This window comes from Dendrobates tinctorius, unplaced genomic scaffold (genome assembly GCF_039654945.1).
Source record: "Dendrobates tinctorius isolate UK_male_01 unplaced genomic scaffold, ASM3965494v1 ptg000293l, whole genome shotgun sequence".
Classification (NCBI taxonomy): domain Eukaryota; kingdom Metazoa; phylum Chordata; class Amphibia; order Anura; family Dendrobatidae; genus Dendrobates; species Dendrobates tinctorius.
Window position 1 is genome coordinate 8018355 of NW_027361960.1, and position 13416 is coordinate 8031770.

A 13416-nucleotide genomic window follows, 5' to 3' on the forward strand; every position below is an offset into this window, starting at 1 on the left:
GAACTGTTCATCAAGCATTTCAAAAATTTTGTATGTTCCTTTTTGTAACATCTTTGTTTCACTTGCAGCCCGCGGGCGTGCTGTGTTTAATGGGGGGGTATGTGGCGCCCCCGAGGGTTCAGTTGCCACAGAGGTACTGAACCTCCTCCTGAGGTGTGGTACCCCACCATTCGGGTAAGGTGGAGACACCTGACCACACTCCAACACCTGCATCCCACACAACAGTAGTGTAGCAATGCACCTTTGGTGGCTCCCTGCTTGGAACACGAAGAGTGCTGGGAGGTGGGTGGAGCTTAGTTGCACAAGTGAGCGGTAGATTATTAGGACTAGGTCAGTCTGTGAGAGGAGATCCCCTGAGTGGGATGGATGGACCGAGGTGCTGCAGCAGTCTCCTGTGACTTGGAGCTGCTGGCCCGGGAAAGAGATATAGAAAGCCTGATTCTCCAAAAGGAAGATAGTTTGGTGTGGAACGTAAGGAGAAGAAGATAACTAAGGACTAGGGTTGGAGTGGAACCCTTCCTCAAGTTCTAAGCGCATGGCCGGGGTCCGGTCTCCGAGGTTGTATGGATACTAATGGTCCTGCAGCAGACACCGGAGGAATAGAAGTTGTCACCACTTTATTCCCACACAAGACTTGGGGGCACAACAGCAACGTGAGTGAGCCGGGACTTAGTAGCAAGGAGTCCCCGAAGCAGGCTACAGCTGTCTGCCGTACAAGTAGCGTTCAAAGGAACATCTTAAAGGATGTACCCCTTTTACATGGACGCCCAGGGCCACGGACTGGGTCACCGCTACTGTGACACTTCCCTCTGAGATACCGGCCCGGCACCGAGTACCCCACGGCCCTGGCGGGTGACCCACATGAAACTAACTCGTGTTCTTCCTCCTCCTCTTCCTCATTGTCACCCAATCCACATTGGGATGAGATGAGGCTAGGCTGTTTGTAATCACCCTGTATGGTTCCTTGCTCCATCTCATCATGCTCCGCATGCAATGTATCCTCTTTGATTGTGAGCAGATAGCATTTCAGAACACAGAGAAGTGGGATGGTGAAGTTAATTATGGCGACATCGCCACTCACCATCTTGGTGGAGCCCTCAAAGTTTTGGAGGATGGTAGGTACATATGTCTGACATCAATGTCCACTCCTGAGGTCTTATGTGTCGAGTCTGAACTGAATACTGATGGCCTTGCTCATGCTGGTAGTCAACAACTGCCTTCTGCTCACAAATCCTTCCCAACATCTGCAGTGTAGAGTTCCAATGCGTGTGGACATCACACACCAGTCAGTGAGCTGGAAGCTGCAAACGCTGCTGAAGCACGGCAAGGGCGGTGGAAGCTGTAGTTGACTTTCTAAAATGGGCACACAGGCGGTGTACTTTGATAAGCAGATTCAGCAACTCCAGGTATGTTTTGAGAAACCGCTGAACCACGAGGTTAAGCACATGGGCCAGGCATGGTATGTGTGTGAGCTCGTCTCGCCTCAGAACCGCCACCAGTTTCCGGCCATTGTCACACTGCCTGGCTGTAGGTTCAGTGGTGTCAGCCTCTGATCTGTCTGCTCTTTCAGAGCTGTCCACAACTCTTCAACCTTAAGCATATTAGCTTCAGCACAGCCCGTTGCCACTTGGCTGAGGCAGTGCTGCAGTGCTTCCAGCTTGTGACTGATGTGGTCATTTTCAGAGATGGAGGCTGAAGAGGAGGAGGATGAGGTGCAGGAGCTGTAGACTGTGGGGGCAACCCTGATTGACTTAGGGCCTGAAATCCTTGGCGTCGGGAAGATGTGTTCCATCCCAAGATCCGACTGGGTCCTGGCTTCCACTATGTTAACCCAGTGTGCCGTCAGCGAGCTGTACCGTCCCTGCCCACAATCACTTGTCCAAGTGTCATTGGTTAGGTGGACTTTCCCAGTAACTGCATTGTTGAGGGCACGGCTAATGTTGTGGGACATGTGCTTGTGTAATGCAGGGACGGCACATCGGGAGAAATAGTGGCGGCTGGGGACCGAGTACCGACGGACAGCCATCAGGTGGCAAAAGCTTCCATCTCCACAAGCTTAAAAGGCAACATTTCAAGCTCAAGCAGTCGCAAAATGTGGGAATTTAGTAGTGTGGCCTGTGGGGCGTTGGCTGCGTATTTGTACTTGCGTTCCAAGGACTGGGGTATGGACAACTGAATGCTGCGCTGGGACAAGGACATGGATGTGCATGCTGTTGGTGCTAGTTGAGTGTGCGCAACGACAGGTGCAGGGCAGGAGGCATGCCAGGGATTGGCTTGCACGCACAACAGCAGAAGAAGCAATGGTGTCACCCACAGACTCTGTTCCTGGACCCTGGGGTTCGGCCCACAAAGTCGGGTGCTTTGCTACCATGTGCCTGATCATGCTGGTGGTGGTCAGACTGGTAGCTTTGCTACCCCTGCTGATGCTGGCCTGGCAGGTGGTGGAAATGGCTGTTTTGGGGTTATCAGCAGTCTTAAAAAGCAGCCAGACTTGGGAATACCTAACAGTTGTACTGGCAACTTCCGCCGTGTTGGTGTTACGGGAACAGTTGCCCGCCTTGATTCTCCGGCCACCACACTGATTTTCTACCTGTTTGGGTGCTATACCTCAATCCCCCTGTGTGCTGCTGTCGTCGCTCTGCATGTCCTCCTGCCAGGTCGGGTCAGTTACTATATCATCCACCACCTCGTCTTTCACTTCCGTACCCTGGTCCTCCTCCTGACCTTGTGGAAGCCAGGGTGGTAGCAAAGTGACTGGAAGCATTATCCGCTATCCAACCAAAAACTTTGTGACACTGCTCTGGGTTCAATAGTGGTGTGCTGCGGTCCCCTAGTATTTGGGACAGGAAGGTCGGGGGAGAAAATGTGGGTGTTTGTTGTGGCACATTTTCAGCTTGCCCACGGCCTCAGCCTCAGCCTCTGCATTCACCATCACATCCAGTTCCCCGTCACTTGCCACACACCTTGCCCATTTTAAATGCAGGACAATATTTTCCACGTTCACGTCCACATTCAAATGGCTGAATTTGGAGTGAACTTATGTGATCCGTGTGACAGACAAACCACAGTTTTAAATAGCTGGTGTGACAAAACACTCAGGGATCGCCTTTGCTGGGGTCTGAGGCCACGTGTGTTTAGCATGAAAATCAGGTGCACAGCCGGGTTCCGGACATAACTGACACTAGGTCAGGTTTATTTAAGGTGAAAGCCAAAAACATACAGGGAATAAAACATAAAACAAATCCTTGCCTGTCCGGCACTAACTAAACAGGGTCCGAACTAACTACCAACTGGAGGGCTTCTCCCGTCCAGCCCAAAAACAGCTACCGTGAGCACTGCTTTCACTCACAAGTGTCTCTCACACAGAAAGGCTCTCTGTGTTCCCCAAGCTGAGCCACTAACACATCACCTGGCGTCCTTTTATCCGCCTCCCCTTACTCATTAGGCCTGTTTCACACATCAGTTTTTTCAAATCAGTCAAAATCCGCCAAAAAGTGAAAATGGCGGATCCGCTAAAATGTGTAAAAACGGATGCAAGCGGATGGTACGGATCCATTTTTTTACGGTTCCACTAGACTGATTTTTGTACGGATCCGTCAAAAACCGGATCCGTTCCATCCGCTGGCATCCGTTTTTGCCATCCGTTGGATCCGTTTTCTGACGGATCTGTTTTTCCACACCTCCAAAATGGGATGCTCCCAAATATGATTGGCTCTTGGAAAATGCTCCCAAATGTGATTGGATACTGGAAACTAGGGAAAACTATATCTATGGTGTTGTAAAACAATATCTTTGAAATTTTGTAGAGCTAGTGGCAGCGATGGAAGGAGTTATTGCGAGCATTAACAGCTTCTGTGTGGAATTTGATCTTCACTGCAATCGGTTGGCAATTATTGCTCTCCAGAGGGAGAAAAGAAGACTGCAAATCCTGCATTGGAGAAGGAAAAGACGACGGCAGTGGATTCATCCGATAAATGCACAGAGGTTTACCCTTGGCGTGTTTTCTACACTGTATCTTGAATTGAAGGATAATCCGGACAAGTTCTTCAACTATGTGCGCATTAGACAGGACCTGTTCGAGATATTGGTGGAGAGTGTTGGAGCGCAAATCTGGAGAAGGGACACCTACATGCGCTTTTCTATTCTACACGCGTTTGATGGTGACCCTTCGGTAAGTAATCTATTTTTTAAAATGTTTCAGATTCTGCAGACTTTTATTGTTATGTTATGGCTTGTAGTTTGCATAAATTTTACTTTTTTCCCTTTTTTTACCAGATTCCTGGCTACTGGAGAATCCTTCACCTCCCTCCATTACCAGTTCCGGCTTGGGATTTCAACAATATCTGGAATTGTCCTACAGACCTGCCGGTTGTTGTGGGATTGTCTACACGAGGAATACATTCCACAGCCAACACAGGAGAGGTGGCTGGAGATTGCGGACAACTTTGAACAAATCTGCCAGTTTCCAAATTGCGTTGGTGCTGTGGATGGGAAACATATTAAGATTTTGAAACCCATTGGATCTGGATCAGAATTTTTCAACTACAAGAAATTCTTTTGAATTGTACTTATGTCCATTGCAGACGCCAACTGCAAATTTATTGCTGTGGACATTGGTGCGTATGGTCGTTCAAATGATTCTCAGGTCTTCAAGATGTCTGCAACGGGCCGTCATTTGTATGGAGACAATTTTGATTTCCCACCTCCAAGACCACTCCCTGGAACAACAGGCCCACCAATGCCATTTGTGTGTGTTGGTGATGACGCATTTCAGCTGTCCAAACATCTCAAGCCATATGGTAGTAATGGATTGACACACGGGAAAAAATATTTAACTATCGATTGACCAGAGCACGAAGAGTGGTGGAGTGCGCTTTTGGGATTTTAACTGCAAAATGGAGAGTGCTGTTGACGGCCATAAAAATGAAAACTGACACTATGGATGAGGTGGTGAAGGCATGTGTTATCCTGCACAACTTTGTACTTTCAAAGGAACCTGTTTCCATGGAAGAAAAGGTTTGTGAAACCACCTTGTGGGATTATCAGCAGACAAGTGTTCGGAGTACTGGGTCAGTGTCAAGAATGAGGGACACATTTGCGGATTATTTTCTGTCACCAGAAGGAAGATTGGAGTGACAAGATATAATTTTTTTTTTTTTTTTTTTTACCAAGGTTCCTTTTTTGGATAAGAAAAACTTTAGTAATTTTTCCTTTTTTAGTTTTGATACCTTTACAAAAATATTGGGTAATAACAGTGTTGTGTTTTATTACCTGTACACCACCAGTGTAATTTACCAAGTGTTGTGTATTTGTATCTGTACACCACCGGTGTACTTTGAAATATTACCATGTGTTGTGCATTTGTATCTGTACACCACCGGTGTACTTTGAAATGTTACCATGTGTTGTGTATTTGTATCTGTACACCACCGGTGTACTTTGAAATGTTACCATGTGTTGTGTATTTGTATCTGTACACCACCGGTGTACTTTGAAATGTTACCATGTGTTGTGTATTTGTATCTGTACACCACCGGTGTACTTTGAAATGTTACCATGTGTTGTGTATTTGTATCTGTACACCACCGGTGTACTTTGAAATGTTACCATGTGTTGTGTATTTGTATCTGTACACCACCAGTGTACTTTCAACCTTTTTCCAAGAACTTAAGAAAAGAAGGAAAATACACAATAAAATTCTTTTGAAACAGAAACATGTTTATTTTTCAAAATTATAAAATGTTTTATTTTTGAGAAAACTTTTTTTTTTTCAGAAAACTGTTTATTTTTTTAAAATTAAATATATAACAGATTACAGATGCCAATATTGTTGGGTGGAGATATCAGCGGAGGGGTTAACAGGGTTGACCACATTGAGGGGGGGGGGGTAGGAGGACTGGGAAGGGAGTTGCTGAGGATCAGAAGTGGAAGGGGGGTTGAAAACATGAGGTTAGGACGGGAGTTGATGGACAGAGAAGGTTTGTGGGAACATTGAAGGAATGTGTGGGGGTGGGTATAGTGAGGGCATTGGGGTATAATGCAATGGGGAAGGAAGGTACTGGGAAGAATGGAATGGGGAACTAGAGAAAGGAGAGGGAGTGGTAGGAGGATGGATGGTGGTGGAAGGATGGATGGTGGAAGGATGGACGGGGGAAGTATGGACAGAGGGAGGATGTGATGGAATAGGTGCATGGGTAGATGGGATGCTTCGGAGAGTACAGCCACTAGAGCATTGTGACAGGCTTGTATCACATGCATCTGCTGGTGAGTACTTAAACCTTCCATTTGCCAGACAACTGGCTGAAAAAAAAATATGTCTCGGCGACTGGTTTGACTCTGCATTCATCCGTTCCATGTAGCTTCTGAGTTCCATGATACTTTGTTTTATCATGTTCAACCCAGAAGCTAACTGTTGTCCATAAGTGTGGAAACCATTCTGGACGGATGAGTTCAGACTCAAACAGTCAGACAAGGTCATCCTTTCCTGACCTCTCAGACGCTGCCGACCAGAACCAAAAGTTGGTCGAGATGTTGCGGCAGTGTCAGAGGGGTGGGGAAAAGGGTACTGTAAGTTGTCACCAGCAGCTTCATGTGATGAAGACTGCTCTGCTGCTGCAGTGCTGGTGGAGGGGATAGAGGGACGAGACAAGAGGGAAGGTAGAGAGGGGTCGGATACCTCGATGTGGTCACCGATGGCGGTCTCCGAAGGGATCCCTCCAGAGAGAGGCAACTCAGAAGCAGGCTCCCGAGTGCTGCAAACGGTGCTAAAAAAGAGAGAAAAAAATATATCTTAATATATTTATATTTCATTTAACATTGCTGAAAAAAAAAATAGGTTAAACATGTAAACATTTGTACTACAGAAATGGTGTGTGGAATATTTACCTTCTGCTCACCAACGTTGACCGGAGGAACGACAGGGCTCTGTAATGTTTATACGGGGTGCTCCTGCGTCCTCCCAATCCACTCGGGGCCTGCATCTCGTTGAAGTCCCTCTTGAAGCGATCCCTGAGCGACCGCCACCGTATGATAACCCTGTCACCTGTGAAGGAAAAAAAAAAAGTGGTTAGTATTCAACACTTCACATGCTGGAATATAAGTTACTGAAATTGGAATACTTACGCACAAAATCCCTGGCCCTCGCATCGAGCTCCTCCCAGTTCTCTACAACCTCCAAACACACCTCATCCCATAGCCGTCGGGTGGTTGGTTGGTCGGCATGTAAGCGGTTTGCCATGTACCACAGAGGCTCCCATGGTTGGACATCAATAACAACAGCCTCTTCCACATGTCATTGGGGAGCATGCTGTGAAACCTGTGAAGAAAAAAAACAAAAACATTACATTCAAACACATGAGGTTCATTAATCAATCACCCAAATAAAGTGTTACTTACCTCTCGCCGACCACCAGATGCAGCACCTCGACGACGCTGGGATGTCCTGGGAGTCGCTCTAGTGCGAGCACCAGATTCTGAAGACTGAAAAAAAAAAAAAAATTTAGGGTTGTATGGATGCGTAGTTATTGTGTGTGCTGTGAGGAATGTTTGTGTTGGGTGTAGCATTATCAACAAACATCAACAAACTGGAGCAAGTTCAGAAAAGAGCGACCAGAATGGTGACCGGTCTGCAAACACCCTGTCTTATGAGGAAAGGTTGCAGGATTTGGGAATGTTTAGTTTGCAAAAGAGAAGACTGAGAGGAGACTTAATAGCTGTCTACAAATATCTAAAGGGCTGTCACATTGTAGAAGGATCATCTTTATTCTCATTTGCACAAGGAAAGACTAGAAGCAATGGGATGAAACTGAATGGGAGGAGACACAGATTAGATATTAGAAAAAACTTTTTGACAGAGTGATCAATAAGTGGAACGAGCTGCCACGAGAAGTGGTGAGTTCTCCTTCAATGGAAGTCTTCTAACAGAGGCTGGACAGACATCTGACTGGGATGATTTAGCGAATCCTGCTTTGAGCAGGGGGTTGGACCAGATGGCCCAGGAGGTCCCTTCCAACTCTACGATTCTAAGATTCTATGTATGCATGTGTTTTTTTATCTGCTAAACTTACACTCTGCGCGCCCCCTCCTTGCATTTCTCCACCCTGCATGTCTTCTCCTGGAAGCTCCTCAGATTCAACTTCCTGTGAAAACATAATACATGCATATAGGGTTAAAAGAAAAATGAAAAAAAAAGAGTAAAAAAAATAAAATTTTTACCTCAGTTCACTGATGCTGTGAGGGGGAGCTCCCAGAAGAAGACATATTAAACTGCTGCGGTTTTGCTGGCGGGTCTGCTGTGGAATTGCTGGCGGTTCTGCTGCAACCTTGCTGGCGGGTCTGCTATGGAATTGCTGGCGGTTCTGCAGCAACCTTGCTGACTGGATCTGTAAGTATAAAGACACTTGTTTAGCTACTATACAAAGGATTAAATAAGCTTTCAGGCCTTTTTACTTACTTGGAAAACTGAAGTGTTTTCCTAGGATGCTCTGCTGCAACCTTGCTGGCGGGTCTGCTGCTACCTTGCTGGTGGTTCTGCTGCAACCTTGCTGGCTGGATCTGCAAGTATAAAGAGAATTTTAGTAACATAAAAAAAAAAATTCTTCATTGGTATTAATGTGTGTAATTCCCTGAAACTCACTGAGAGTATACCCAAGTGTTTGCATGTGTGTAATTCCCTGAAACTCTCACTGAGAGTATACTCAAATGTGTTTGCATGTGTGTAATTCCCTGAAACTCTCACTGATAGTATACCCAAGTGTTTGCCCTGAAACTCTCACTGAGAGTATACCCAAGTGTTTGCATGTGTGTAATTCCCTGAAACTCACTGAGAGTATACCCAAGTGTTTGCCCTGAAACTCTCACTGAGAGTATACCCAAGTATTTGCCCGTGTTAATTCTCTTACAGTCTCTCACTTGAGAGTATAACCACACTTGTATACCAAAAACCAACATTTAACCTTTTTTACACGTATACCCATACTTAATTTTACCTGGTTTTAAAATAATACAACGGACAGTTTTTAAAAACAGTTTTTATTAAATTTTTCTTTTTTTTCCTTTTTATTTATTTTTTCACAAGTAGGAGCTACTCTGCTCTTTATTTTAAATACCACAATAAATGAAAAATAAAAAAAACCGTAATATACAACAGAAACACCACATACAACACCACAGTTACACCACATACAATACACAACACAATTGCAAATATGGAAATAAAATTACAGTACTATGAAAATAAAATTCAGTACACATGCAACAGAAAACAATTAAAGTATGAAAAAAAGGCATAATAAATACACACACACACACACACACACACACACACACATGCAACACTGGGAGGCCATGAACATACATGCAGGAAGGCAGACCACACACACACAGGCCACACAACACAATCCCAGCACAAATGCAAATATGAAAATAAAATTACAGTACTATGAAAATAAAATTCAGTGCACATGCAACAGAAAAACAAAGTATAAAAAAAAGGCATAATAAAAATACACACACAGACATGCAACACTGGGAGGCCATGAACATACATGCAGGAAAGCAGACCGCACACACACACAGACAGACCACACACACACAGACAAGCCACAGACACACAGACATGCCCCACACAAATAGTTTAATACTCACACAATTGCAGGCTTTGGTAGCAGGCCTCTCCGTCCTGGCTTGGTGCTGGGCAGCTGGGCAGGTGCTGTCAGGCCTCTTGCTCCAGGAGTCTTGCGGCTGGGGGTCTTGCTGCTGGGCAGGTTTTATAGCTCAGCTGGGGGTCTTGCTGCTGGGCAGGTGCTGTCTGTCTGTCTGTCTGTCTGGCTGGCTCTGTCTCTTCAGTCTGGCTGGTGCCAGATGTCTGGGCCCAATGATTAATTAGCCCACCTTATATAGTTTTTTGACTGTCTGGAAAAGTATCTTTTTTTCTGAGCATGCTCAGTGCGATTTAGCGGATTCCGCCGGCGGATTCCACAAAAGAGCGGATCCCGGCGGATCCGCCACCCATAGGCACCCATTCTACCGCATGGCGGATGACGGCGGAACCGCCGTGATCCGCCATTTTGACGGCGCCAAAAAACGTTGCAAAGTCTGTTCACCTCAGACAGAATCCGCCAGGAATCTGGCGGATCCGTCGAATAGCGGACGTAACGGACGACCATCCGCCAAAATCCGCCACTAATGTATCTCTATGGAAAAAATGGCGGATCCGCCACAAGAAAAGCGGATCCGCCATTTTCAAATTTTGGCGGATTTTGACTGATGGTGAAAAACTGATGTGTGAAACAGGCCTTAGTCATCAGGTGAAATACTGACCAGACTAGGCCACATAGGAAAGGTATCTGGGCAAGATATACCTGCCCTCATCCACGATTCTCCCATGCTTCTCCCACTGGCTTGTACGTAACTATTTTTAACAGCAAACTGGTGTCAATAACTTTGCTAACACACTGCAACAGAATTTAAATGGAGGCCAGAAATGGCAGAATTTTGAGCACACTTATATGTGATCCATGTGATGGACAAACCACAATTTTAAATAGATGGATTTTTAGCGCTGTAATATGGAAAGGATCTGGCTGTATTCTGCAGTGCCATCAAGCAAATGGAGCAGAAAAACGGTGTTCTCTGGATTGCTTTTTAAGCAAATAATCAGGATTAAGATCCAAAAAAAAAAATTATTCCTGGCTCCTGATACCTGGGGCTATGCCTAGAAATATCTGTAAAAGCAGCAGCAGCAGACAGAACTGGAATGGACCCTCTTGCTATATGCACTGCAGTCTGCCACATACACTGCCTGCTTGCTCTAGCACTGATATCTATGCAGCTGTATTAGTCCTCAGAAGGACTGTTAGTTGAGATGGATATGTGTATAATATATTGTGGTATACCTACACTAGCTAAGAAACAAGCAAATCTCTCTCTAGCTCAGCAGCTCCTCTCGCTACACTGCCTGATTCCGGAGTAGACTGTGACGAGAATGGCGGTGCCAGGTCTGATATAGACATGATGATGCTGTGCGGCCAGCCAATCACTGTAATACCACAACCAACTTGGCTGCGGCATTACAATGTGTGGCAGACAATCTCTGCATGTTCATTGGCTCTCTAAAGAGAGTCAAACATGCAGGGAGAGGACCCGCGCTCCCACCGAGCAACCCCAGGAAATACTCGGCGAGCTCCGAGCATCTGGAGCAGTGAGATGCTCGGGTGAGTACCTAGTGGTGGGGACCATGTTGTTGTAATTCAAAGCAAAACTGCTGTTGGAAAAAGAAACATTTTTATGGCTATTTTTTTTTTAAATTTTTAAGTGGTAAAAAAATGAAAGTTTGTAACAAAAAAAATAGTTTACCCGTTTGAAATACACCATAAGGAGAGAAAAAATTTTATTTATTTTTTTAATTCGCACCTCCCTTGCTCAACAAAATCTGATCACAACATCTTATGTACCCTAAAACCCAAAATGATATAGATGAAAATAACCAACTCACCACATAAAAAATACAAAATCCCTAAACCAATCAAGGGAAAAATTAAAATGTTATGGATTTGAGCAAATGGCATTTTTTATTTTTAATCATTTTTATTAAACTTTTACAGACACGGTGATACCAAATATGCAATTTTTTATTTATTTCTTTTTGTTAGGGTAAAAGGATTTCATTTTTTTACACTTTTATATATTTTTTAAAACCTTTTTAAATCATTTTTATCTTTATTTTTCTAGTTCACATGAACCTTTGAATGAAATTATCCTATGAATCCAAACCGCAGGCCTTCATGGGTGCCTTCATCAGGCCTCTGGTTGTCATGAACACCCAAAAATCGTATCGTGGAGGGGCCAATGGGAGCTGGTGAACACTTGTTCTAGCATATTAATGCCGCTGTTAGTGGTTAATCAGCAGTGATTGGAGCAAGATCTGCACACTACTGTTTGATCTAGATGCTGGCTATTGCGCCTTGTGTCAAGAAGTGGTTGATATACAAAGAAGTTGTATGTGGGTGAACTTTTTATGTAAAAATTGTGTGTAATTTTAACCTTTTTCTACTTTTGTTGTTCACTGTGATTAATGCATTATCTAAATTACATTGTTACCTTGAGATTGTGTGAAATCAGCCTTGGGCCAGATTCAGAAGGGGATATTTCATGGTATGAGGACCACAATGCATGGACAGACCACTGGTCTTCAGACTTGAACTTACAACCTCATATTTGAGACTTCAAGTATGTCGGGAGACCAGCGGTCAGTTCTGGCCTTGCGGTCCATAAACAGTCGATGATATACACTTATCTGAAACTTGTCTTATTGAGCCAGCATATGATCTTGATTAACAAGATATTAATTTCAAATAAAAAATTTATATTTTATTTTCAGAATGTGAGACAGAGGCTTCAAAAGTATATCAGAAGTGTTTAGAAGATCATTTGCAACCTTTCAAGGACAACATAGAGGATTTCTTGAGCAAAGGTAAGACATTTTTAAAGAGGGATTAAAAGGATGATAGTCATACAGGTTTGAAATAATATAAAGAGGCTAAGCATATACCATATTTTTCGGTCTATAAGACGCACTGGACCAAAAGACGCACCTAGGTTTTAGAGGAGGAAATTAGAAAAAAAACTGGTCAATTCTGTACTTAATATCCCTATCCTGGTAAATATGGTCCCCTCATCCCCATCCTGATACACATGGCCCCTGATATTCATTTCTCTTAAGTATCGGCACACGTGACCACTGGCAACAGCAGGAAGCCGGTGGCTGACATTGCGCGCTACTGAAGAGCAATTAATACTCACTGCTCTCTGCGATGAACAGTCCCGTTGAGCATTCCGGCAGCTGTGCTCTGCTTGTGAGCAGCGCATGACGTCCCTGCCATGCACTGTTTACAAGCATTAAGCAATTGCTGGCAACGAAGCAGGACACTGCGAGGGAGGGACGGAAGATAAGTGTAATGGTTTGGGTTTTTTAATCTTTTCTGATGGGGCCATGCATACCAGGAACAGGATGGTGCCAATCATACCAAAATAAGGACGGGACCAATCATACCAGGATGCCAAAAAGAAATGAATATTTATTGCCCTCCACGCACACGTGCATCCAATGCAGTGAATATTCATTTCTCTTTAGCAGCAGGCACAGGACTTAGCTGGAGCCACCAGTTCCTGCCTCTGTGACCTGCTGCTCGGCCAAAACTGCCCCCCCACCTCCCTACCACAGCCAGAGCCGGTACATCCGGACTATATGATGCCCCCCACCCATTTTACACCACATTTTGGGAGGAAAAAAGTGAGTCTTAGGCTAGTTTCATACTTGTGTTAGGAGGCACAGCACATGGCTACCATGCAGCTCCGCCCCCTGCCGAGCCCCCTCCGGTCAGCTCATCCTATGGACACATGATGCTGCATGCGACC

General features: G+C 44.9%; 1 protein-coding gene across 2 annotated transcripts in view; it reads left to right on the plus strand.

The window, feature by feature from the left end:
* The window catches only part of FMN2 (formin 2), a 631532-nt gene that overhangs the window by 499653 nt on the left and 118463 nt on the right, over positions 1-13416 (plus strand). For both annotated transcript variants that reach the window (XM_073560097.1, XM_073560098.1), the window contains exon 14: positions 12380-12472. In XM_073560097.1, coding sequence (XP_073416198.1) covers positions 12380-12472 — 93 coding nt within the window. The remainder of the gene's footprint in view (positions 1-12379; positions 12473-13416) is intronic.